Source organism: Pinus tabuliformis, chromosome 4_2, assembly GCF_031772625.1.
Source record: "Pinus tabuliformis cultivar Carrire ecotype Pingquan chromosome 4_2, CPIR1, whole genome shotgun sequence".
NCBI classification, from domain to species: domain Eukaryota; kingdom Viridiplantae; phylum Streptophyta; class Pinopsida; order Pinales; family Pinaceae; genus Pinus; species Pinus tabuliformis.
In genome coordinates, this window is record NC_142304.1 from 1058591800 (window position 1) to 1058619657 (window position 27858).

At 35.2% G+C, this 27858-nt stretch overlaps 2 protein-coding genes and 1 pseudogene across 5 annotated transcripts in view; all 3 read left to right on the forward strand.

The window, feature by feature from the left end:
* The window catches only part of LOC149173239 (large ribosomal subunit protein uL10-like), an 83751-nt gene extending 59175 nt beyond the window's left edge, over positions 1-24576 (forward strand). Inside the window, exons 6-8 of the mRNA XM_089426627.1 lie at positions 23862-23923; positions 24024-24158; positions 24500-24576. Coding sequence (XP_089282753.1) covers positions 23862-23923; positions 24024-24158; positions 24500-24576 — 274 coding nt within the window. The remainder of the gene's footprint in view (positions 1-23861; positions 23924-24023; positions 24159-24499) is intronic.
* On the forward strand, positions 23608-27837 carry LOC149173240 (uncharacterized). 4 transcript variants are annotated; one of them, XR_016259107.1, is made up of 4 exons: positions 23608-23923; positions 24024-24306; positions 24435-25493; positions 27605-27837. XR_016259107.1 is itself a non-coding variant. In XM_089424546.1 (3 exons), exon 3 carries the CDS (start codon positions 24651-24653, stop codon positions 25392-25394), a length of 744 nt encoding a protein of 247 aa, XP_089280672.1. In that variant the 5' UTR covers positions 23609-23923; positions 24024-24306; positions 24435-24650; the 3' UTR covers positions 25395-27192. The 4 variants fall into 4 exon arrangements, 1 of the variants encoding a protein (XP_089280672.1); XR_016259106.1 differs by lacking the exon at positions 27605-27837 and adding an exon at positions 25612-27192 and having other exon boundaries at positions 23609-23923; XR_016259108.1 differs by lacking the exon at positions 27605-27837 and adding an exon at positions 25612-27192 and having other exon boundaries at positions 23609-23923; positions 24038-24306.
* LOC149173241 (phosphoenolpyruvate carboxykinase (ATP) 2-like) overlaps positions 26808-27858 on the forward strand; it is a 127926-nt pseudogene continuing 126875 nt past the window's right edge.

Sequence of the window (27858 nt, forward strand, 5' to 3'; positions counted from 1 at the left end):
AGGATTGGATTAATTTTATTTGGTATAGGATTTCAACCATTTCAAGGTCTACTTGACCTCTATAAAAATCGATATCATTGCCTTCCAAAATGTGTTTGGATATTGATATTTCTACAATTATTCTATGGTCCTGAGGAAGTTTGTTAGATTAGACTGGAAGTGTGATTTTGTAAAGGTTTAGTTGGTTCCTTCTTTTATACGTGGATCAAAGAAGTCCACATTGTGTGGAGGAGTTAATTCGTCTTATAAAAGGTGCATCATCTTTCTAAAATGACTGCGAGCTTACAAAGGATCTCAAGTTTACCTTGCTATAAGTTTCCAAGAAGTCTTCAACCATCAAATCCACATAATTATGGAACATTTAACATGAATAATTCTCGCTATGATTAGTTTGGAATTGTTTCAAGATGTATTTGATCTTGTTTTGGTGTTGGTTTGAGTTTAATGTTTTGCTGAAGATAATCCACAGGTTCTGGGGCACTCTTTATATGGATAAATGTTGCTTCTTCTTGATGTTGGGGAGAGAAAGAAGTATAATTGAAGCAATTCCTATTCGAGCATCAACAATCATGTATTATATGCAACTTGCATCAACTTATCTGTGGTTCATATTGCTCTCACAATGGTTCACATCCCTCTGTGATTTGTATTGCATACACAAGCGACTCACATATTTCAAAGGTTCGTATACTCTATCTTGTAGCTTGATTTTTTTGTGGCTCGTATTTTAACCTGTAACATGCATTGCTTCCGTGCTTCGCATTGCAATTTGTGAGGATTTGTTTTCTTGTTGAACATATTCTATTATATGTGCTTCACTTTTTGTTATTTGAGGCCCACTTGTTACTTCAGTGGCTCGCTATTCTTTTAAGGTTCGCTCTATATTTTCGTGGCATGTAATCTGTCTCTATGTGATAGTGCTCTAAGAAATCCATATAACAATGAGACAATAATGTATATGACAATGTGGATGGCATTACAATGATAAATGAAAGTACGTATAACATTGACATGTGTGCTAGTTTCACTTGACAATTATATATGGTATTTACAATATTTATGTTTGATGTGACCTAGATTTGTGGCATCTTTAATAACTCTATGACAATGTATGACAATGCCTTCATGAAAATTATGAAAATATGACTGAGATGTTCCTATATGACAATGATATTGTATGAAAAAACCTTATGAAAGTGCCCATGATCTACATGAAAATGCCTTTAATTTTCATGACAATGTTCTTGGTATATGATAAAGAACCTTGATACAACAGTAACCATTGACTTGGAAAAAACCTTATATGGAAGTGACCTTGTTGTATAACAGTGATATGGTAGTGATCTTGTACGGTTGTAACAATGAGACGACGTTCTATATGAAAATGGCTTGAATTTATTTGATAGTGACTTGGATTTTACTTTGATATAGCAGTGAATCTTGTTACATAACAATATCTCTATGAATGTGACATTATCTCTATAACAATGATGTTGTAACAATTTATCTTTGATAGTGATGTTGTGATAGTATTTCTATGACAATGATGTTGTGACAATATGTCTATAACAATGATGTTGTGATTGTATCTCTTTGAAAATGATGTTGTAACAGTCCCTCCTTGACAGTGATAATGACAATGATGTTGTGACAGTATCTCCTTGACAATGAAGTTGTGACAATCCCTTCTTGGTAGTGATGATGATAGTGATGTTGTGACAATGTCCCCTTGACAATGATGTTGTGACAATTCAATAAGATGACATTTCTAGAGTTTGAATAGTGAGAGTGTTGAGGATGTTTTTAGTTGCAACATGTGAGCAACGATAGATTGCAAGCCTATGGTAGAAATAATAGTAAAGTGAGAGTGGACAATGGTAGCGACAATAGCAGAAGGAGTGGCAATAAATAGTGGTACATCCACATTAGTATTTTTTTCCAACATTCAGCTTGGAATACGTGTCCCGTGACCATGGTTATTATTTTTCCTTTATTAAATTTTATTACATGGATTTTTTACCAGGGTTTTTACATGTCAGTTGAAAGGAGAGACAACATGTGGTTTTTTTTTGACAAATGATCATCTGCAATTAATTTTTGAAATCCCCCCCAAGGTGTAGGAGAGTTTCTTTTTTATAGATACCTGGTTGAAAACTTTTAGTTTTGTTGAATACTTCAGGAAGCTTTATCTTTACCTCTTCCTTGAGTAGATTGTAGGACTTATGCAACTTCTTTACTTCTAGATTCCATCTCCAAGGGCTTATCCATCCATAATTAACTGTTATTTTAGTCTTCTTCTTCATTTGAAATTTCTCTTATAGATGATTTGCCTTCCTACAATGAAGACAAGGATGGAGGTCAAAGCACTGGCTCTCCATATGACCATTTATTTTACAATGCTTACACTTTTTAATAAGATTCTAGATAACTGCTAGAAAACCTGCACTTACAAACTGAGCTGGTTTTGAGAAATTTGGAATATAAAAGTTTCTTTATTTGGTGTATCTCAAGTCATGTCGACCTTTGTTGAACGAAATTTCTTCCAAGGTCTAATCACAATTTTGGAAAGACCATTTTCTTGTTTTTTTTCTTCACACCTGCTACTACTGCTGATATTTTGTGCTTGATTCACTAAGTCATCAATATCACATTGAGCATCAATCATCTCTATTATATATTTTGTTAACAATTCATCTATATCGCATGTTGCATCAAAATTTTCTATTAGATCTGCAGTACAACTTATTGCATCATTTTTATTTAGTAGCTCCACTATGTCACAACTTTTATCAACCTACTAGATGAGATCATCTGTTTCACAAATTAAATTTGTTGTTCGGATGAGATATTCTATGTCACATATTGCATTTATATTTTCTATACATCTTGCATCAAGTAGATCTTGTTTTTGCCGCAATTTTATCTTGAGTGCACCAATGACTTGTTCTTTCATATCTAGTTCATTTTGAAGATCTTTTGTTGCTTCTAATATGTCAACCATTTTTATGTTTTGATTTTGTTGTAAATTCCACTCAAGTATTTCAATTTTGTTGTGAAATTCATAGTTTCACTCTTAAAATTATTTAATTTCTATAGTTGCATTTTGAAGATGTTTTCCTCCTTTACCCTTTTGGTCTTTAACATGATCACTTGTACTCGCTCGCTTGATTTTTGCTTCAACATGATGGGGATGTTGAAAATGCACCAAATTTAATGATTCTTACAATTGTTGAAATGTGCAATAAGAAATGCTAAAAATAGAAGATGCTAAAAATAGCACTACTATAAATAGCCGGGCTATAAATAGCAGTTCAGCCATTGGAGATCTTAGCTACAATAGGTGAAAAGTGAAAGTGCTAAATATATATTTTCTAAAAATAGCATTTCGGGATCCCTTCTTATTTTAGTCAGTCCTTGGACTAAACATAGGAAGTAAAATTCGAATTTGATATTAACAACAGTTTGTAAATTGATTAATTAATTCATCTTGAGTCAATTAGTTAAGGAATTATGAACTTGAAGCCTATGTGAGGACATGCAACAACTTCTCCTTTGATTGAGGGATTTATCCATCAATTAAAGAGGTAAGGATGAGTTGTAATTAGTTGGCTCAGTTAACTGAGTCAAGTCCAGTTAGATTAATTTAACAGTTTGTTAAATTAATGAGAGTTCAATTAGTTAATGCTTGCATGCATGTAACTACTGTATTTCAGATAACTGAAGATTCACTCATGGATAGCTCATTCATGTCAGTTCAGTCAGAGACCCAGTTGAGATCAGATGGAGGGACAATGTACTATCAGTTGCTAGGATATTCCTTGCATGTAGAAGGAATAATATTCCTTAAGGATTGCACAATTGGACCTAAGGTTACAATGAGTGTGATGAGGACAATTCACACATGTGATATCATTGGACCCCAATCAAAATTGCGCAAGGAAATAGGAGGCTTGGAGGGCTTGAGGAAGATATATCTTATGTCTATTTAGTCTGTGAGTAGCATTGTTTGATTGTAGAGAGAGCAGGATAGCTTGAGAGCTGATTCTTTTTGTAACTTGAACAAGATTTCCACTTGTATGATAATACAGAGTTGGGATTTTAGGCTGGTACTTTCCCCAGTGATATATCTTCTGTGTTATGGTTGATTACTTGTCATTCTCAGTTATATCTGTTCATGCTTGATGTTGCTCATGTTCGATTAAGCTTCCGCTCAATTGTTTGTAGAAGTAGATCAAGTGTTTTGCTTTAGTACATTGCATTACCAGGTGATCTATAGTGGGAAAATCTACATGGTATCAGAGCAAAGGTGATCAAGGAAGAACAATATACAAGCATGAGAAGTTCGAAGTTTGGTTTCTAAATATTCAATTGAGTTCTTATCACATCTATATCATCGATGTCGTTCAGTGGTTTGAGACTCGAATATTCCCTTGATGGCAGTTCAAGTTATATAGCCTGGAAGGATCGCATGGAGGCAGTATTAGAAGATAACGACCTAAAGGACTTCATTGATCAAGAAGTATAGAAGCCCACTGATGCTACTCAACTGGCGGAATGGAAAAAGTGTGTGGCTAGAGCAAGGAGAGTCATCTGGAGGGAGTTCGAGATCACATTGTCTCGAGCTTCCATGGGAAGGAGACTTCGTTTTCGATGTAGAAAATATTGAAAGATATTTATCAGAATAACGGTGATCAGAGGAAGCTGGTGCTGAAAGATAAACTTCGAAAGATCAAGTGCGAAAATGGCGACACAATTTCTACGTTCCTGAACAAGCTCACCACCTGCAGGGATGAGATTGGAAGCATGGTGATCGTGACAACTAATGATGACATGGTGAGTCTTGCACTCCTCGGTCTTCCTAAGAGCTAGCATAGCTACCAGGACTCGGTTAATGGAAGAGAGAAACTGCCAGATTGGGAATGACTTTGGTCGGATTTGATGTAGGAGGAGATAAGGCGAAGCACCAGGGATGGATCTTCATCAAAACAAGATGATGAAGAAAATTTAGCTTTAGCGAGTAAAGCTAAGAAAGGGAAAGGGAAGGTGTCCCAATCCAAATCTTCTCATGGTCGGAAGAAGGTTGACAAGTCGAAGGTGCGTTGCTTTCACTGTCATGAAGTGGGCCATTATGCTATGAATTTTCCACAGAAGAAATCCAAGAAGGGTTCCTCAAAGGGATCTGATGGTGATGCACTAGCTTCACAATTTGAGCTGGATTTCTCGCTTATCGCATGCATGGTTTCATCCACAGTGGGATGTGTTTGGTACCTAAACAGTGGAGCTTCTTTCCACATGTTGGGTGACAAGAATCTTTTCAGTACATTGGAGGAGAAGGATCTCGAGATGCGGATAGAGATGGGCGATGATGGAAAGTAATGTGTCTCAGGTGAAGGTACAGTTGTGTTTCAGAGGGAGCGTGGTGCTCCTCTCACCCTATCTGCTGTTAAGTATGTACTAGGTTTGAAAAAGAATCTTGTGTCTGTTGCTATGCTAGAAGATAAAGGATATGATATAGTCTTTAGTAAAGGAAAAGTTTTCCTTAGGCATATCAGCACCAGACAGACCAAGCGAATAGGGATTTGAGTAAAAAATCTCTACAAGTTGGAGGTAGATGACTGTGCTGCGCTGAGTTCCAAAGCAAAGGTGATGCAAAGCCAAGACGTTGGCGAGCTATGGCATAGGAGAATAGGCCACTTGCATCACGGGGCCTTGAAGATCATGCAACAAATTTCTATCGGCTTACCCAAGGGAAAACTGGAGCAAACAAATACATGCAAAAGATGCACCATGGGTAAGTGTGCAAAAGTTCCTTTCAGGATCGAGATAGTAGAGCTGGAGCAATCCTAGAGCGAGTTCACTCAGATGTATGTGGACCATTCCCTACAGCCTCCACCGCTAAGCAAAGGTACTATGTTATTTTTATTGATGATTTTTCTCGTAGATGCTGGATCTACTTTATGAAAAAGAAGGATCAAACCTTCTTGAGGTTTTGTGAGTTTAAAGCCTTGGCAGAGAAAGAATCCGGAAATAAAGTAAAAGCCTTGCGTAGCAACAATGGTGGAGAGTATGTTTCCCAGTGGGTTAAAGACTTCTGTGTAGCAGAAGGAATTAAATGGGAATTGACAACACCTCATAACCCACAACAGAATGGGGTGGCTAAAAGGAAGAATAGATCTATTGTTGGAGAAACTCAAGCGATGTTGCATGACCAAAGCCTACCACTTCATCTGTGGGCTGAGGCATGCAATACAGCAGTGTACCTTCAGAATAGAAGTCCTCATCGTATTTTGGGGATGAAGACACCTATGGAGGCTTTTTCGAGGAAGCGACCAGATGTGAGTCACTTCCGCATCTTTAGATCACCAGTTTTCTATCATGTGACCAAAGATGCTCGGAAGAAGCTAGACCCAACAGTTGAGTTGGGGATACTTGTGGGGTACACAGATACACCCCACAACTATCATGTGTTTCTGCCTGCCAGTCAGAGGACCGTAGTGCGCAAGGATCTGAAGTTCAACAAGCAGAGAGCCATGCGAGTATCACTTGAGAGGGAGCTCAAGTTGCATGTTGATGATGAACTTTTAGTTCCAAAGGAGGAGGAGCTTCTTAATGATGTGGATCAGACACATGCAGAGGATCCAGTAGTGGAGACCACCACTCCTGGAGAGTCTTCCGGAGACAGGTGGAAATGCTCGCGGGAAGCTGACAGATTGATGCTAGATGCGAGAGAGAATGTGGGGCATCCATCCTCTCAATGCAGACAGAGGAGATCTCCTGAGAGATACACTGGCTACATGGCCTTGGTTGGGGAGTGTGTAGCGATCGAACCTTCTTCTTTTCAGGAGGCAGTGCAACAACCAGTCTGGGTTGATGCAATGGTAGAAGAGTACGATTCTATCATATGGAACAGTGTGTGGGATGTTGTCCCTAGACTTGGGGACAAGTTAGTGGTTAGTTCCAGATGGCTTTACAAGGTAAATCAGGTAGCTGATGGCAGTTTTGAGAAACACAAGGCAAGGTTTGTTACCCGAGGTTTCTCACAGCTTGAGGGGATCGACTACGATGAGACCTTTGCTCCCATAGCAAGGGACTCATCTATCAGATCGATGATAGCTCTATCAGCTCAGATGGGTTGGAAGATCCATCAAATGGATGTGAAGACGACGTTCCTCAATGGGAAGATTGAGGAAGAGGTATACATTGAGCAGCCTGAAGGATTTGAGACCTTCGATCGTGAGTCGCATGTTTGCCAGCTCAAGCGAGCACTGTATGGGCTGAAGCAAGCACCCCATGCTTGGTATACCAGGATTGACAGCTATTTCATCGAGTTGGGCTTCACCAAGAGTGAAGCAGATGCGAACCTTTACCACATCATGGTAGAAGGTAAGCCATTAATTATTGTACTTTATGTCGATGATCTGATTTTGATAGGTGATGATTAGCTGATCAAATATTGCAAGGAGGACCTTACAAGAGAGTTTGAGATGAAGGACATGGGCCTCATGCACTACTTTATAGGCATGGAAGTGTGGCAGAAAGATGGGGAAGTATTTGTGTCTCAAGGAAAGTATGCCAATGAGATACTCAGGCGCTTTCACATGGAGAAGTGCAAACCCATGCAGACTCCTCTAGCTGGGAACTGGAGGAAGGAGGATGCTACTTCAGGTGAGTTAGTAGCTGCTACTATTTATCGGCAGCTGGTGGCTTCACTTATGTATTTGGTGAACACACGACCTGACTTATGCTTTGCGGTGAATGAGCTGAGTCAAGCTATGGTTCAGCCTACCAAGCTGTTTTGGAAGGTAGCAAAGCATGTGTTGAGATATCTCAGAGGCACTACACAGTATGGATTATGGTACAGACAGACAGAGGGAGTGAAGCTGCAAGGTTTCACAGATGTGGATTGGGTTAGTAGTCCATCAAACCAGAAGAGCATTTCTGGAGGAATCTTCAACCTTGGTTTAGCTGCAGTTTCTTGGTATAGCAGGAAATAAAGATCAGTTGCACTTAGCTCAATAGAGGTTGAATACATGGCTGCCAGTCAGGCAGCATGCGAGGCCATCTGGATGCAGAAGATTCTAGTGGGATTGTTTGGTCAGATGATGGATCCTACAGTGATATACTATGATAATCAGAGTTGCATAAAACTCTTTGAGAATCCAATGTTTCATGACAGGTCCAAGCATATAGATATCCGTTACCATCATCTACGGGACTGTGTGGTCAAGAGGATCATGATGTTATAGTATGTTTTGACCGAGGAGCAGGATGCATATATTTTGACTAAGGCATTGTCAAAATGCAAGTTCAAGTTCCACAAAGACAGGATCGGGGTTATTGATAATCCCTTTCTTGTTGAGAGGGAGTGTTGAAATGTGCAACAAGAAATGCTAAAAATAGAAGATGCTAAAAATAGCACTGCTATAAATAGCCAGGCTATAAATAGCAGTTCAGCCATTGGAGATCTTAGCTACAATGGGTGAAAAGTGAAAGTGCTAAAAATAGCTTTTCTAAAAATAGAATTTCGGGATCCCTTCTTATTTTAGTCAGTCCCTAGACTAAACATAGGAAGTAAAATTCGAATTTGATATTAACAATAGTTTGTAAATTGATTAATTAATTCATCTTGAGCTAATTAGTTAAGGAATTATGAACTTGAAGCCTATGTGAGGACATGCAACAGTTTCCCCTTTGATTGAGGGATTTATGCATCAGTTAAAGAGATAAGGATGAGTTGTAATTAGTTGGCTCAGTTAACATAGTCAAGTCCAGTTAGATTAATTTAACAATTTGTTAAATTAATGAGAGTTCAGTTAGTTAATGCTTGCATGCATGTAACTACTGTATTTCAGATACTGAAGATTCACTCATGGATAACTCATGCATGTCAGTTCAACTAGAGACCCAGTTGAGATCAGATGGAGGGACAATGTACTATCAGTTGCTGGGATATTCCTTGGTGAATATTCCTTGCATGCAGAAGGAATAGTATTCCTTAAGGATTGCGCAGTTGGCCCTGAGGTTACAGTGAGTGAGATGAGGCCAATTCACACATGTGATATCATTGGACCCCAATCAAAACTGCACAAGGAAATAGGAGGCTTGGAGGGTTTGAGGAAGACATATTCTATGTCTATTTAGTCTGTGAGTAGCATTGTTTGATTGCAGAGAGAGCAAGATAGCTTGAGAGCTGATTCTTTTTGTAACTTGAACAAGATTTCCACCTGTATGATAATGCAGAGTTGGGGTTTTAGGCTGGTGCTTTCCCCAGTGATATATCTTCTGTGTTATGGTTGATTACTTCTCATTCTCAGTTATATTTGTTCATGCTTAATGTTTCTCATGTTCGATTAAGCTTCTGCTCAATTGTTTGTAGAAGTAGACCAAGTGTTTTGCTTTAGTACATTGCATTACCAGGTGATCTACAGTGGGAAAATCTACAACAATGAGCAGATGCTAATTTCAAAGGACTTCTTATATGACTTTGGAAGAACTCATCCCCCTATCGATTTTGACTTAATGATTCAATCAAGGCTTGGGTGTTGGGTTCAACCAAGAAGGCACCCTTTTTGTTACAACACAAACGTTTCTTGGACTCTCAACTCATCTTGAGTGTCGACTTTGAGCTTTTACATAAAAAATTTCATTCATTTAACTCGTGACACTTTGAATGACAAAATCATGAGTTTAACTTACTTTAACTCCAACGTGCTCTTGAATTACCATTTGACTTTGACAATTTCAATGACATCCAAAAATAATTTTGACTTTGTCTCCTTAAACATATCTCTAGACATAAACACTTATATCACTTTTTTTTACATTAAGTTTTTCTTTCTTTTCATTGCACCATTAAGCATACAAACATTTTCAATGTGCACATTAATAACCACTTCTAACTTCTCATAATAAGTATCCCACTTAAATATGGAAATTCACACACACCATGCTAATGCCTTGCCACGTTCACCAAAATTCTATAAAATTTTAGTCACCCTTATTCAACAAACTGTAACTTGTTAATGCCATGCATATAAAAAATTTCATGTGAAATGTTTACTCACCTCAAACATTTTTCACATCTTCCTCCATGCACTTACAAATATCCACATGTGCAAAAAGTGTAGTTGCAAATAGTGTCCTCCGGAATTATTTTAATGAGTTGGACTCTTTGAAAAGAATACTATTGTTGGGATGGAGTCTGAGGAGTTAGCTTCAAGTGAATTCCATCCATTTTTTTTTATTGTAACAAGGGATTAATTCAAATAGGCGCAACCCGGTCTAGCTCATTCTATGCAACCCTACTCACATTCATGTCTATGCTTCGACTTCCAACTCCCACACTCTACAAGCCTGACTTTGGTTGAAAAAAAGATTCATGATGTCTTGAATACAAAAATAAATAAAAACCAAACACTATTCTTTACATCCACAAGAAAATCAAATTGTTTCTTCGATTCTTTTGAGCTATTGCAACGTCACAATTCACATTAAAAAATTCATACATTGTAAATGATTCTGAACAGATTACCAGAGAGCTTCAACATTTAACACAATGTGGGCACAACAATTTCACCAAATACACCAAAAAAAATATAATTTTGAGGAGGGTAAGAAGGAAAGCCACACAAAATTCTGGAAATTTAACAAATAAGCTACTATCAACAAATGTTTTGTGCGCACACACATATACCAACACCTCCACATGCAATTTTCTATTTGCAGGCTCTGATACCAAATAAAGATATATAAGAAAACAAAATAATAATATCAACGACAAAAAAATACTTCAAGCCGTAATTCATTAATTTACAAATAATGATGCATCATTCTCACACACCCTAATACAATACATGAGGCTTCGTATTATAGAATTGAGGTTCCCATAACAAATTTCCAATTTGGTTAATTGGTTGAAGCTTCTCCCTAACTTTCTCCACAATATCTCCATGAATATATTCATAAATATCTTATATGATTTTATGTGATCTCCATCCCTAACTTCTCTCATTATCCTCTTCTTTGGTCATACATAGACTTCTTGAGTAATTCTACTTTCATTATTAATAATTTTATATTTTCTTATGAATTGTTCCTTCATACTCCCCTTAATATGGACTTAATGATTGTTTATGTGAGTATGTGGCTAATAGATTCGTGAGTTGGATGGAATATGTTGTTCCCAAAATGGAGAAGTACATCAAATGGTTTGTATGGGAAATTCCAATTTTGAGTTTACCTAAAGAGAAACACATGTTCACTCATCAAAATATGTGTGATTAGTTGTTCAACCAATGGGGAAAGTATGGTGCGGAGCATCCTTCTGATATAGGTGGATATCAATGACCACCCACCTCTTCCACTGACTCAATGGTTCTTCATCTTCTTGGTAATTTTTCTATGGTTTTTTCGAGTCCCAAATTTCAGGGGCCATTTTGAGGACCTAAATGATTTATTTTGGCCATTTGGGGGCTAGGGTTGCCCTGTCATGCCCTCACCCTAGGCAAACGTTGCAATCCTCGTATAGTTCTTTCTAATGGGATAATATGCATCCCAAACAAACATTGCATGCAAAATTTATGCCCTTGAGTACTAATTAACCGCTTTGGAACCCACAAACCTTGAGTCATGGTTTTGGACCTCTAGGGTTTTTTGTTTTTTTGTTTTTGTTTTTGTTTTTTTGTTTTTTGTTTTTTGTTTTTTTGTTTATGTATGTATGTATGTTAAAAGGTCATTTTCTTCAACCTATTGTAATAAATTTTTGTGAATATGTGTGGTTGGCATCTCTCTCCCTTTGGATACAACTATGTAGTGTCATTGTTACTCCAAGGGGTTAACTCTACAAGGAACTGAAGGTGGTTCCAACTACTATAATTTCATCGACCTTAGCAAAACAAAGCTAAAAAGTAATGTCTCCAACTATAAATTTTGTCTTCTTCATGGTTCGACGAGAATGTGAAAGGAAGGTTAGTGCAACCACTAGAGCCTCAACACAAGGCCTCTCTATAGAATAGAAGTAGGTGCACACGATTGTAGAAGAATGAAAATATATCTTCACTTCACCTATGGGGGTGCCTTTGCACTACCAAGTCAAACACTCAATTGAATTGATACTCGGTGCTCCTTTACCTAATGGCCCAATATAAATGCTCTCTCTTGGAGAATGAGGAAATAAAACATCATATTCATGAGGTCATCCAAAAGGGCCACATTTGACTCAACTCCTTACTTTGCGAGAGACCACAATGTGTTGGTGTAGATTAAGGATGGAACATGGAGACTTTGTATTTATTATAGAGAGGCCTAGAACAAAATCTCTATCAACAATAAAGGTATGATCCCCTAGGTTGATGAAATTCTCGATCAGCTTAAAGGTGCCAAATTCTTAAGTAAGATTGATATGAAGTTGGGCTACCACCACATTTCAATTGAGAAAACTGATGTATGAGAGACAACCTTCAAATGCAAAGAAGGCCTTTTTGAGTGGTTGGTCATGCCCTTCGAGTAGTTGGTCATGGTATTTTTGAGTGGTTGGTCATGGTCTTTCCTTTGTTTTATAGATTCTTTCATGATTGCATGATGCTATCTTCCATATCGCCCCGAAGAAAAATATGATTTTCAATATGCGCCCCCCTAAGGCACAAGCTTCATCTAAAACCCCCTCATGCTTGACAAAAAAAATGCAAATAGATAGACTTTTGGAGAGCCCTAAATTCTCTTGCCAATAAAACTCTTTTCCTTTTTTTTATTCTCTTGAAAAAACCTTCTTTATAAATCTCTCCCTAAAAAATCTTTAAAAAATCTCAAGACACCTTTTTTTTTTTTTAATGAAGTATAAAAACACTTTAATAACTCTTCAAACTTTTTAACCGCGCCTTTAATTTTTTTTTTTAATAAACCTCACGTATTTAAAAAAAACTTTAATAAACCTCATGTAATAAAATTACTACTTTAATGTAAAACTTACGTTGCCCATGGGGCTTTGAATTAACGGTGAATGGGTGCACTATTAAGGCACTCCTTGTGATAGGTCACTGGTTCAAATCCACTGTGGGTACTTACCTACCCAAAAAAAAACTTATGTTACTCCTTTGACTTCACAAACATGACCCACAAGGTTACGTCTCATAAGCCGTCCAACGTAAGCTTGCATGATGCAAATGTCAACATATAATGAAGTGAACCTGAATTCAGAATTGTTAACGTGGCTCTCCATTGAGCCCTTGTGAATTATAACACTCTCTATAGAATTTATAAGTGGCGTTATAGTATTTTCTCCCCTCACACAAACGATTGTTAATTCATTTTCCTCCACTCTTTGTAATCTTTCTCTAGTACTACCTTCGCTCTTTATAATCTCTCTCTGGTACTAATTTGTTGAAAAGTCGGAGGAGACAAAGCATACATAATTCACACATAAAAATGTACTACCTTCGCTCTTTGTAATCTCTCTCTAGTACTAATTTGTTGAAAAGTCGGAGGAGACAAAGCATACATAATTCACACATAAAACATGAGTTGTTGTTCATCTATTGATCACACAAAACATGATTTTTACAATGAACCCAGTGAAGGTATTTATACTTTTCCAACTAGCTACTTGCCTAAAATATCTTTACATGCCCACACACTTAACTCAGTTAAGTCACACTCTAAATATGGACTGCACTTAACAGTGCATCCATCACTCAACTTGACTCAACGCTCAACACTCAGTTAACTCACTCTCTAATTTTCCTAACTCTACATGCGGGAATAATTACCATTTCCAAATTCTAATAGCAATCTGTGTTTTTTGCAGACGGCTAATGAAAACAGGGGGTTTTTTAAGTTGCAGAAAGCGATTCAGTGACATCACTGTTATATAGGGAAACTAAAAACAACAAGCCTGCTACCGATATCTCATGTATCCTAGCTTAATTCATCTTAGAAGTTTGGAAGAATTGAGAAAATAATTTCACGATCATGGTAGTGGTTTTCATAACGATATTTTCCTAAATCAACAATATTGTATTTTGTGAGACGAACAAGATGAAATTTATTTTTCAGAGAGAAAAAATTCTATAAATTAATGCTAAGACCACAAGCCACATAAGCTATTCAAAAGCAACAATGTAATTATAATTTAAGGTTTCAAAAATAAAGATGTAAAGATATTGTTGAGTAACATTGTTTGTGAACCAACAAATAAGTGGCTAAATCTTCCATAATCTAATATAGATTTTTCACAAAAGAAAATCACATATTTTCCTATAGATGTTTTTTTTTATAGGGTGGGAAAGACTATCATAACTCAGTTGTCAACCCAGCAAGGACAACCATCTTTCGTTGCTAACCGCGAATGCAGGCTGACTCGTCATTGTTATTAAAAAAAAACCATACCACCTAGAATAACTCACTAATAGTATGGAATAATCCAATATAGATTTATTAAAAATAATCAATAATTAAATAATATTAAAATAGATATAAAATTTTGAAAATATTAATACTCTCAAATTACATTTACAAAATTTTGAAAATATTTTTAATTTATTTTTTTATATTTAGTAATTTTATTTCAAAATTTTTTATTTATTTTTTTATATTTAGTAATTTTATTTTTAATATGATTTCTCACAAATTCCTTCGATGTATCTTTGTACCTTTAAGAACAATTTCTAATCATTTACTTTTTGTTTACGGATTGTCGATTATATTATTGTATTCGTGGATTATGCAGCTTGCCTTGTGTGCACCTTTTAAATCTTCATTTTCATTTAGGCTTCACATGTAAACGCTCATTCAAATTCTCTATTGTGCATTTAGATATACCATATAAATATTTTAAATTTGCATTGAAATATTTGTCTAGAGATTGTGCCCTTCATTTAAATACAACATTAAAATATTAGTTTTCTTTTTAAATATTGAGCTTTGCAATTAAATATTAGGTTTTAGGTTTTAATATTAGATTAACATTCATAATATTTGATTAATATTAAATAGACATTAATATTAGGTATATTTGGGCTTGGAAGTATTCTCCAATCTAGTATGGTAGAGATGTTGTAATGTACTGTCTTGTTTAACATTTTAACTCTATCAAATTACATAAAAACATACAAATAAAAATAAAAATAAATGAGATAAACTAATAATTAAATTTAAAATAAAATAAATAAACCAATAATTAAAATAAAATAGTTAATTCAGTGTTGCCATTTTTTGGACTCTATATTTTGACTATAATATTTTAAATACAATCTAATATTTTTTATTTTTAAAATAGAATTACTCATCTTTTATTGAGTTGAGAGGTGCTCCCCAACCAAGTATGTTAGAGATGTGTAACATAATCTAATGTAAACATTTTGACTTTGTAAAAATAAAAAATAAAAAATAGAATACCATAGAGAAGGGGTGGCAGGAGGGGGAGGGATCCTATGGGACCCTGTTGAGCATCAAGAAATAAGGTTTGCATGGAGGTTGGGTAGAGAAACCAACAACATGGTAGAATTGTATAGTCTTCTCCTAGGACTATCCTTACCCAAGGACCTTGGAATCCCTATGATTGCTATTATAGGAGACTCTCTCATATTCATCTTTTGCAAAAAGATGCATCCTACAAAGCCAACAAACTAAACCTACTTTTACAAAGCATCAAGAGCATGTTGGAATCCTTTTATCATAAAAACTTTGATCACATCTTGAGAAGCTAGAACAAAATGGTAGACCAACAAGCTAATCAAACTCGCAGTATGGAGAAAGGTCAAATAGAAATTAATGGGAAAAGAAGTTGGAAAATCATCCTATAAATTGGCAAAAATTCATCATATATTTCTCTCTGATTCCAGATCTCAAATACTCTAGAGATAACCAATGCAATGTTCATCATATATTTCTCTCTGATTCTAGATCTCAGACACTCTAGAGCTAACCAATGCAAACATAGTTCAATTAACAAACTCAAGGGCAATATTACAATTTGGGTGCATTCAATGTTATTAGATGTGAGTACCTTAATTGGACAAGATGTTATATAGGAGGGGGCATCGTTCCAACATGATAGCCATGCGCCCTCTTGTACTTAGGTATTGGTAAGGTTGCTCGGTCAGTCATGGTCATTAAATCACAAGTGAGTCTCACATCCTCTTGCCCTTGGTATCCGCAATAACTTCAACGAGAGGGATTGAGGGATTGAGTTCGTACGGACAGATCTGGGATCCCTTCAAGTATTCATGGAGGAGGAAATCATACCATCAAGATCAATATTTATCTACCAAGATTGGATTGTCACTCACATAGTAAGAAAGCTAAGCTCCCTCTTCTCCCTCCTTAGAGTCTTCGCCATTGGAAGGAGAAGCAAGGTTGAGGTTTGACTCATCTAGGATTTGAAATTTAAGACCTGCAACCACACTTGGTCCTGGACTGTGTCAAAGTCATCTCCAACAAAAACTAAATTGGAATATGAAGGCAATATTGGACAGAGGCAAGGACGGACAACTCACCCAATAGTCCAAGCAAACGGGAAGTAGTAGTTCAGAGGGTTCACAAATTTCCTTCTTGCGATTGTCTTCGAATTTGGTAATATGTTTCTTCCAATCTTAGTTCTTCCCTCCAATTCAGCTACAAACCTTTTAGGAGTTGTATCTTCGCATTTTTGTTGGAATTTCCGGGTAGGCTTAGAATTTGTGTTGCATAGGGACAAGCTCGAGAATAGGAGAAGGAATGATAGTTGGGATTTAATGGAACCTCACAAGCATAATGACGATGAGGAAGATCCCCCAATGTGTCCTCACTGCCCTCACCCGCCTGTAGCCAACAATATAGACTGTCACTTCCCTTTGCAGATTATCCAACAACTCTCCCTCTAGGTAACAAATCAAGTAGATAGATTGATTTCCATGCAACAATAGATGGATTGTTAGAACGATGAAATTGATGCTCTTCGATAGGTGGAGAACGTGATGAGGCCAAGCTCAACAACGAGATTTCATCCAACAAAAGGAATTGTCAACTTGAATTGGAGGTCGTAGTGTCAAGAAATTTCTCTCCCAACGAATGAACAAATAATGAACATGTGTGCATGGTCCAGCGGCGGGGCAGCAGGCTTATACGCTCCCTGCCTGCGTTCGATCCACCATCTTGATGCTGCTTGGAAGTGCATTTGATATATGGAGATTGATGTTGATTGATATGACAGTTTATCTGCCTGTATTCATGTAAATATATTGTACATATGGCCTAATAAATGCTTCTTCAGGGGACTAGCCACCCCCATTTAAAAAAAATATTGTAAAATTTTGCAGGATATATAATTATAAATAATTCAATAGAAATGTTGTAGTTTATGGTTTTGGAAATATAAAGATGGAAGCTTCAAGAAATCTTTATGTTATCATAGAATTTGATCATAGAAATTATGCAAGCTTCCCATTTTCGCTGAGATCTAGGTGCAAATTTTATAAACGTTTTACTCATCACTGTTAAAAAAAATGGTAGAGATGTGTAATTTAATGTAACATAAGCATTTTAACTTAGTGAAATAAAATAACAAATAACCCTATAAAAATTAAATAAAAAAATAAAAATAAAAATGGCCTATGTTATTGATCCATGTTATTCATGTGGAGTATAACTATTTAAGGGGGAAATTAAACTAATGTAGATCCATCTTAGTTTGATGTTATATTTAGATACATAATTAGCTATAGAAAATGATGGTGTTGAATCAATGTAGTTTGCAATGGTAAAACTTTTTTATGGATATATTCATGCTAGGCATTTTATATGTGTAAAAGCTTCGCTTTAGTATTATCCTTAAAATAATAAAATGATGAAATAATTTAAAAAATAAAATAAAATTCATATTGTTTTAAGTGAACATATTTAACATATATATATTGTATATGTTGCTTCTTCAGCCGGAATGCCCTTCCCCTCAAAAAACATTCAACAAAGAATTGCAAGAAACGGTTTTGGTACATCGCAGATTTGGAGAAGAGATCAGAAAGTAAGAATATGCGAACGCAAAATCCTGAACATATATATTTCATTAATTTCTGCCCAAGATTAATTCACTGTAAAAGGGGTAACTTCAGAAATTTCCCCCTGTTTAGGCTTGAGGTTGCTTTGTTTTGTAATAAGCTAGGCCAGGATTGGATGTTTAGAAAAGAACTTAAGCTTCCTGTGAGTTCGATCGACTAGGCTAGTGTTAAACCTGAACGTATTTTCTTCATGTACGATTATTTGTAAGGATGGGAGAGCGTGGGATGGGGATTGAACTTGCGGCCTATGTTATGCAACTGAGTGAATACCTTCCTATCGCGTATGTCTTATAATAATGTATTTTCAATAAATTAAATATATACTGGAATATTCATAAAGAAATCATTTAATAGATTTCAACTGCTTATCTTTTTAGGGTTTACAAAATTAAGAGAGCTTATTGGCCTTGTTGTTTAAATATTTAAACATGAAAAGTTTGAATACGAATTTTATCAATATGGTGGTGGAAGGAAAATGGGCAGGGTAAAATGGATTCTTAAATTATAGAGTAAAAAAAAATAAATATTTGCAATTAAAAAAAATAAAACTTAATAAGATGGACCAGTATTTACACCTTTTGTATTTGAATTTTCATAATTCACTAATATGCAATCTTGTTATATTTGTATATTATTTTAATATTTAATAATAAAATTATATATATTTATATATAAAAATTTGAATTTTCATAATTCACAAATCAACAGTATGAGGATCTGAATACCGCAGAAAATAAATCTTCATTTAACAGTAAAACAGATCTCCTAAACCAAACTTCTCCGACTATAGATCGCGAAGCTAAACACCAATGTCTAAGAACCAGAAGAGATGAAAGATGCAAGACAAAGGAAGTTGGAAGACCGTAGAGAAAAGAAAGAAATCATCATGCAATCTTGTTATATGTGTATATTATTTTAATATTTAATAATAAAATTATATATATTTATATATAAAAATTTGTATATTTTTCAAGAGAGTAGAATATAATTTTTTCATGATTTTATACTTTTTTTTAAGATATAATTTAAACAATAAAAATTTAGATTTAACAAAAAAAAAGTCTAATTTTGATTAAAAGTTTAAACATTCAATATGAGATAATGTCATTTTCAACTATAACAATTTACATATTAACTTATTTGATGCATCTCTAGTTTGGTAATTAAGAGTTAAGATAGCACTTGACTAGTAGGATATTAAGCAAAGTCTTTCTGTAGAAATCACATCAGACAAGATGAAGACGCAGACCATGGCAAAGGCTTAAATAGAGAACAATGTAGAGACATAATTTCAAGTAACGCTTATATTTGAACAATAATATTTAAATTTGATATTAATTTATTAATATATTAAAAACAAATATTATTCAGTGACAGCGATATTAAACGGGCTAATTTTTGAAAAAAAATATTTAAGTAGGATATTGTTTTGTGTAGTAATTATTATATCTTTATTATCGTAATTTATGTACAATATTGCATTTTGATTTTGGTATCAAATATATTTTTTATTTTTTATTTTTTTATCAAATTGTATATCATATTAAGTGTTTATTTTTTGGTTTTTTTTAATGAATATTTTTTAAATTATTTTGAAATGTCATTAATTCTTACATAATAAACAAAAGTCATATGATAACAATGTGCTAAAATAGAGATACAATGGCATTGCCACAGGATGGCTTTGGTTAAGTTTAACATAGAGATTAAACCCTAATTACTTCGATAGGTGTCATCTTTGTGGGCTTGGGTGGGGAAACACTGTTCACCCCAGCCAATCTGGGAGCAACGTTCAAATTTGAACCCTTCCTAGCCCTTCCTAGAAGGGTTAAAAAAAATTACACTTCAAAAAAAATTTAAAATGTCAAAATCACTCGTCAATTACAAAAGTTAGATTAATTTTTTATATTTCAAAAGAAGGGAAATATTTTTAATAACCTGTAAATACCTTTTTAAGTTTATGATAATTTTGAGTTTGTACTAGTGCATAAATCACTCTAACTAGTGATAGTTTCGTAGAAGAGACCAGTGAAAGTCCAAATGACCTCATACAATTTAATAGTTATGTCATGATTTGTGGACGTTTCCCTGAGGTCCCCAACTTACGCCAACATGATGCAACTTGCAACAATAAGACATGCAACAATCGTGATACTATTACACCTAGCATAGAGCAACAGATCACATTGAATAACCATTCAACAACTATGCATGTGCTCTGGCTCCTCCGTGATTATCCTTGAGTGCTCTTTCCCTACATCCCTTTTTTCCATTTTCATTTGAATTACGACCCATCATTCACAGAAGGAAAGTTATCGTTCAACGCTACACTATAAGGTATTTTTCATTATCCTCCTCATATCTTCATTAACATTTGGTTTTTCATTCTATGGATTCTTTAATGCAACACTCCTTGAAGTAATGGCAGCCTTCGTGGTTACACAATTTATCCTAGGCACCATAGAATCCACACCCTAGGAAATCAACATTGTGGCTAGATACCCTGAATGCAACTGCTTGCCATCCTTACATTCCAGGCATGGGTGGTCAATTTGTTTTCTACATTATTAATGGTGCAAATTTTTATTGTCATAATTATATGAATCTACCAACTATGAAAATAATATCTATTTTATATCGAGGGTATTGGACTCCATAATTATAATTCTGTCATTCAAACTCTTGCTTATTTTGCTTCGTTGCTTAAATACATACAAATTTCTTGTCCAAGTACCATTTTTCATGAAGTGTTTGTTCTCTATTATAAATCTACAAGTTTCCTTGAATGTTACTAAACATAATTCAACAAATCAATGAATAACCTATGAGAAATCTATAGTCAAATCCTATGGCACCTTGCTAAGGTTAAATTTTTTCTATCTCAATCTTGCTAAGGGATTTTTAATTTATGTATTTACTTATTCTATTGTTTTTATTTATTTAATAGTGTAAATATTGAAAAATGTCTCCTATTGGTCATCCTAAGAAGGATAAAATGAAATTGTCAATTGTTGAATCATTTGGTCTTACACAACATTCTAATCAACCATGTAATATTCAAAATGAAGTTGATGCTCATCTACATGAATATGATGAATCAAATAGTGTAGAGCTTGTTGAAATAGAAAACCCATCAAAGAAACACAAAATAATATTCAAATCTAAATGGAATACAAGGTTTCCATGGGCTTATGTTTTAAAACATTTAATGGTAATGAAAGGATAAAATGTTCTTGACGTGTTAAATTTAAAAGTGAGACTCCATTTTCAAAAGAGGGAACTACCACTCTTCAAGTTAGTGGTATAAGTGGCCATGCAAAATCAAAAGCTCAATTTTTGTTTTACAACTTTTGGAGGGAAAAAGCCATTGAAGCAATATTCCAATCACTAAACATGTAGAACTAATGGTAAATGTTGGGAAGGAGAAAATTATATCAATGATTGAAAACATGTATTTTGTTGCTATACATGATTTATCTTTATAAATGTATAAGTCAATATATGACTTGAATTGGTATTAATACACTCCACGTGTGCTTCTAATAGATGAATTTTCTACATACACAAATACCACACCAAGAAAATATTTTCTTCAAGTTGCTAAAGAGGTGTATTGGAACAATCTAAAAGAGAAGATTTTACATAGGTCATTTTACTCAATTTCAGTTGATGAAAGCACTGATCAAATTATGGAACACCCACTGATTGTTTATATTACATATTTGACGAATCGAGGAAGTGGTCATTGTTTAACAAAGTTTATATGTTTACTTCAAATAAAGGATGGAATAGCTCAATGTATGTATGATTTAGTGAGAACTCTTTTAGCATAAATGGATTTATATTTGATGAATTTTGTTGGTTTTGGTTTAGATGGTGCATCTTCCATGAGGGGTATTCATGAAGGTTTATCTCCTAAGATTCGTATGCTCCTCATTTATTGTTATCCATTGCATAGCTCACAAGGAAGCATTAACAATCAATGATGCTTCATCTCATTTTCCAGAGTTGTAATATATTAACAAATTTGAAACAAAGTTTATTCATGGCTTGGAAAATCAACTAAAGCACATGGAAAATTGAGAGAGCTAATGTATACATTTCAAATCACTAAGTTAGTGGTCTTACAAATTCATCAAATTAAGCGGTTCTCTAAAGGAAAGGTCATGGAAAGGCTTGTTAAACTCATGCATTATTTGTTAGGATTGGGAGTTAGGGGAGAAAAAAATGTATGAGTTGGCAACAATATTTCAAGTGCAAATTTGCATCCATATACTTGCAAACATGCTCATTGAATTAACTAAGTTGAATCAAAAGTTCAAAGAGGACCATGTTGATATTACATATATTGACACTACTTTATATGTTTCTATTAGCATGCTTCGTAAACTATTTTTGGAAAGCATTTTTGGTGTAGATGCAGTGCATATATCTTCTTTTTTAGTTAATGCATAAAGAGGAACCCTTGAATTTGCAGATAGGACAGGTATGGTACATTTACATCCATTGAGGTTCGAAAGTTTTCCAAATATGAAAATATTCGGGGCTACTATATCATTGTATTCTTTTGGGAAAATGTTCTATTGTAAAGGTGATTAAATCTTTAGATAGGAGATTCATAGATTTACATGTATTTAATGTGGCTAATTTTTTCACTTCTCAACATTATTATGAAGAAGTGAATGATATAGATTGTCCAAGAAAAATATAGTTGAAATGTTTATGTGAAAAAATTTAGCATTGGGGAATCATCTATTGTGGATATTGCTAGATGTTTGGGTGAAATGAATCAATTTATTTGTACTATTTGTAAATCATACCCTAAAAAGCATATGTATGACATGAGACCTATTTCGAGATGAACATGAATGGTTTGAAGACTTTCCATATTTGATGAAATTATGGAAAGTTATTCTTGTTATCCCAACAACCACATGAGTGTGTAACAGAGGCTTCTAAAAATTAAACAGGATAAAAAATGATGATAGATAAAGACTTTCATTGGAGACACTAGATATGTTAATGTTTCTATCTATAAGTGCACATCATGTTGTAAATGAGGTAGATTGGAATGCTACTTATGATTTATGGAAATAAATGAAAACTAGAAATCTATTTCCATTGGGAAAATAGATTTATATTTTCAATTATATAAGTCCAAATACTTTTGAAGATCATCAAATGAATAGAAGAAACATATGTTTACCTTTTTTTAATGGATTTGAAATTTTTATTTTTACTAGTTATATTGAGATTTTATAGTGTTTTATTGAAGCTACTCTTTAAATTTTAAAGATTTTAAATGACACTATTTCATTATGGAATTTTTTTGAGGAGTTTATTTAATATATTCTTTTCAGTAGAAGTGAATTTTTTTTTTATAACCTTTCATCTTTGAAGCTTTAAATGAAGCTTTAGATGAATAGATGCCATTAAATGAATATATGCCCTTTCAAATGAAATTAAGAGCAGACCTTCAAATTTGATCACTGACATTGTCTGCGAGATTGATTTTCGTTGTCTTCGGTCTAGTCGAAATTTAACACGTGGCAAAGTCATGGGCAGTTTCCTGTGTGGATGTATTCCACTTACCCTTCATCCTTTTCGTTCCTCTTTCCGCTGATGTTCAAAATGTTTTCGTCTTCAACTTGAACCTTCACAACACAGGGAAAGAAAGGGGAAAAACAAAGAGTCGACCTCTTCGAGATCCTTACATCTGGAATGACATGGGCATGGCGAACGCTGGTTTTATTTTCTTTACGGTCGACTGGGACTTGCCCTACGCAGTTCAAGTCATCTATTTCTTGGTTTTATGATTATGTTTGTTTGCAGGATTGCAGTGACCATCATGCCTTGCAAAGCAGATTTAAAGACAACCATGGAAATAGTTACAGGTGGGTATGTTTTTATGAGTTCGGCTTTGTGGGGATGTAGGGTTTGTTTATGTTTTCAGGGATGGGTAATTGAGATTTGTTTTATTTTTTCTGGAATCAGTTTTCGACATGAAGGGCAATGGATTCCAAGAGTGCAATGCTCAATCCAGAGAAATTGGGGACGAGGTGGAGGGCAAAGGAGTCTGTGAAAAACGTTCTGGTATGGGTGAAAGGCTACAACCTTGGGACTTCAATGGTATATGTTTAATGAGATATTACCAATGAGAAGTAGAAGCAGAAGGGAGGCCAAGATTTCAGGCAAATTGATCTCTCTTCTTGAGTGTTTGAGGGTCATCAATGCCCACAAGTTTGGTTCCAGCTTCAAGCATATGCTAGAAAGACAGGTTGGAATTTCTCTTCTTCAAAATTTCAAACTCTCTATTACTTGTCATATGCTTTATGAAAATTGTTGTTGAAATTGCTTGATGAACAAAAAGTTGTTGAAATTTCCTCATCTCCATCTATGACCCAGATTCTGGAGAAGGACCGAGAATGCGAAACTAATGCTGCCAAGAATAGTTCCTAATTCATCTGCAGGCAATGCCAGAGAACAGAGAGAACTAGAAAAGTTTGTTGTGGAATCAAAGGAAACAATAAGGATACACAATATCTAAGGAACCTATCGTGATTTATCTTAACAACAACCATCAAACAAATAAATCTACGAGTCTGTGAAAAACGTTCCGACATGGGTGAAAGTCTACAACCTCGGGACTTCAATGCTGTATTGAGCACTGTAGAATTGTCAACTAGGAGAAAGGATTGCAGGAAATATTCTAGTACAAGTCACGACGCCAGCGAAATTGTTCGTGGAAGTTATAAAGATTATGAGGATTCTATGTGGACTTGGCGTCATCAGGCCACAAGGACTTCCGGGGACAGTCAAGTGGAACGAACTAATGAGATGTTGCCAATGAGAAGTAGAAGCAGAAGGGAGGCCAAGGTTCCAGGAAAATTAATCTCTCTTCTTGAGTGTTTGAGGGTCATCAATGCCCACAAGTTTGGTTCCAGCTTCAAGCATAGGCTAGAAAGACAGGTTGGAATTTCTCCTCATCAGGTTGTTTTGTTTTTTCTGGAATCAGTTTTCGACATGAAGGGCAATGGATTTCAAGAGTGCAATGCTCAATCCAGAAAAATTGGGGACGAGGTGGAGGGCAAAGGAGTCTGTGAAAACCGTTCTGACATGGGTGAAAGGCTACAACCTTGGGACTTCAATGATGTCTTGAGAATTGTAGAATTGTCAACTAGGAGAAAAGATTGCAGGAAATCTTCCAGTACAAGTCATGACGCCAACGAAACTGTTCATGGACATTATAAAGATTATGAGGATTCTATGGGGGCTTGGCGGCATCAGGCCACAAGGTCTTCCAGGGACAGTCAAGTGGAAGGAACTAATGAGATGTTGCCAATGAGAAATAGAAGCAGAAGGTAGACCAAGGTTCCATGCAAATTGATCTCTCTTCTTGACTGTTTGAGGGTCATCAATGCCCACAAGTTTGGTTCCAGCTTCAAGCATAGGCTAGAAAGACAGGTTGGAATTTCTCCTCATCAAACTTTCAAACTCTCTATTACTTGTCATATGCTTTATGAAAATTAGTTTGCATTGTGTTGCTACAATGAATCTGATGGAGTATTAAACCGTCTATCAGGGTTCATTATTGTTGTGATATCTGCCCCCATGCTTTCAAAGGGCCAAGGCTAATTGTAAGGTCCTGTGTAATTTTGGCGGAATAATTTTCCCTCAACTAAGGCATCCAAGATGAAGAATGTTTGCTCTGTGGGGTGCATCTCCAACCAAAAGAATGTATTCCATACATAACCCCAACAAACTAAAAACATAAAGAACAATGAAACAAAGGATGATGATATTAAGGGAAACAAGATTGATGAACAAAAAGTTGTTGAAATTTCCTCATCTCCATCTCTGACCCAGATTCTGGAGAAGGACCGAGAACACAAAACTATTGCTGCCAAGAATAGTTGCTAATTCATCTACAGGCAATGCCAGAGAATAGAGAGAACTAGAAAAAATTGTTGTGGAATCAAAGGAAACAGTAAGGATACACAATATCTTAAGGAACCTATCATGATCTATCTTAACAACAACCATCAAACAAAGAAATGTACAATCAACAATAAAGTTGAATTGAAGAAGGGTTCTAGCAGCATGAATGACGTGGAAAAGAATTCCAATGATATTATTACAACCTTTGAAGAGCTCTGGCATTATTTTTAGGGTGAAGAAGAGCTCTGCCAACATTATTGAACTAATTAAAAGCTCCACCCACATTCTGGAGACAAATAAAAGCTTGGGCAACATTTCCTAGGCAATTAAAATCTTGAACACAGTCGAACAGGAAAGGAGCTCAAGCAACACTATTAAGCGAAGCAGAGAAGTGAAGAAGGAGCAACAAGATAATTTTCCCTCAAAGCCTCTGAAACAACCATTAACATCTACTACTACGAGCAACACCACATAGGCAGAACCTCTCTTAAAACGAGGAGTTGGAAGGGCAACAAAGCATGCTACGCAAGCATCTCAACAACAGAAAGCTCAAGAACTGGGACAGAAGCAATAAGCATCTGAACTGAAAGTCCCAGAAACTGAGCTACTACTTCCAAGACCAAGAAAAAGGTCTACAAGTTCATCACGACGTCCCTTTGGGATTAAGAGGAGGTGTTAGTACTGAGCATCTTTCAATGACTATTTGGCTAGCTGGATTATGTAAATGCAGATAGGATGGCTATCTGGTTTACTCATATAGTGCTTGCGAGGGCTGAATTGTGACCAAGAGTATCAATAGTAAACTGGTGGTTATGGTTGTTTGGTAGCAGTATAAGCATTATGATCAGTGCAGTGCTTGACAACAGCATGAAAATTTTGGTCAGTGCCTATAGCTTAGTTATTTGTTTTGAAAGTTAGTACTGTTGAAGGCGGTAGCATCCTTACAAACTGATTTTCTATGGCAAGGCATGCCTCGTGTACATGGTAGAATGTAGCACTAGCGAATTAGTGTGTGTCCTGGAATGTAACACTAGTGAATTAGTGTCCTGATTTTAATGTATTTTGAAGCAATGTGGTCAGTCCATGGCTAGGTTTTGAGGTTGATGGAAATGGGATGGTGTAGAGTGTGTTGGATTCATTCATAGTCACTTTTATAATTGGGAAAGTATGTATTACATCAAATTTTATTCACTGTGATTATTTTTATTAACATTTTTCTTTGTTATAGGTGCATACATCTTCCTCCCGAAGAGCTAGAGAACTTTGGTACTCCATACTTCACCATTTATAATGCAGGACAATTTCCATGCAATCAATTCACTCATTATATGAATTTCAAAATGACCATTGATTTAAACCTTACCCAAATACAAATTGTAATTCTTGGAACCCAATATGCTGGAGAAATGAAGAAGGGCTTATTCAGTGTGATGCATTAGCTAATGCCCAAGAAAGGAATTTTATCTCTTCATTCTGGCTACAATATGGGAAAGGAAGGATATGTGAATCTATTTTTTGGACTATCAGGGATTGCAGATTTCAAATTCTAACTGCAATTTGAAGTTGATTTTATGGATTCATGTTTTATATTTGATGTTTTGTAGAACTCCGCAATAACAAAGGCTGTCTTTGTGAAGGAACCAGAAAGACTACACTATCAACAGACCCAAACTGTATTTGATTGGAGATGGCGAGCATTGTTGGAGTGACAACGGTATATCAAATATTGAAGGAGGGTGCTATGAAAAATGTGTTAACTTTTAAAAGGAGAAAGAACCTCAGATGTGGAATGCAATAAAATTTGAAACTAGTGGTTTTATTATTCTCTGTATGCTAATTTAAGTCTGGTGATATTGGTTGTATTTCAAGAGAAGTGAGTTGAGTTCATGGT

Excerpts from the sequence above, each read along its gene's own strand:
- LOC149173240 (XM_089424546.1), top strand. The coding sequence starts at position 24,651 with ATGGGTGAAAGTCTACAACCTCGGGACTTCAATGCTGTATTGAGCACT.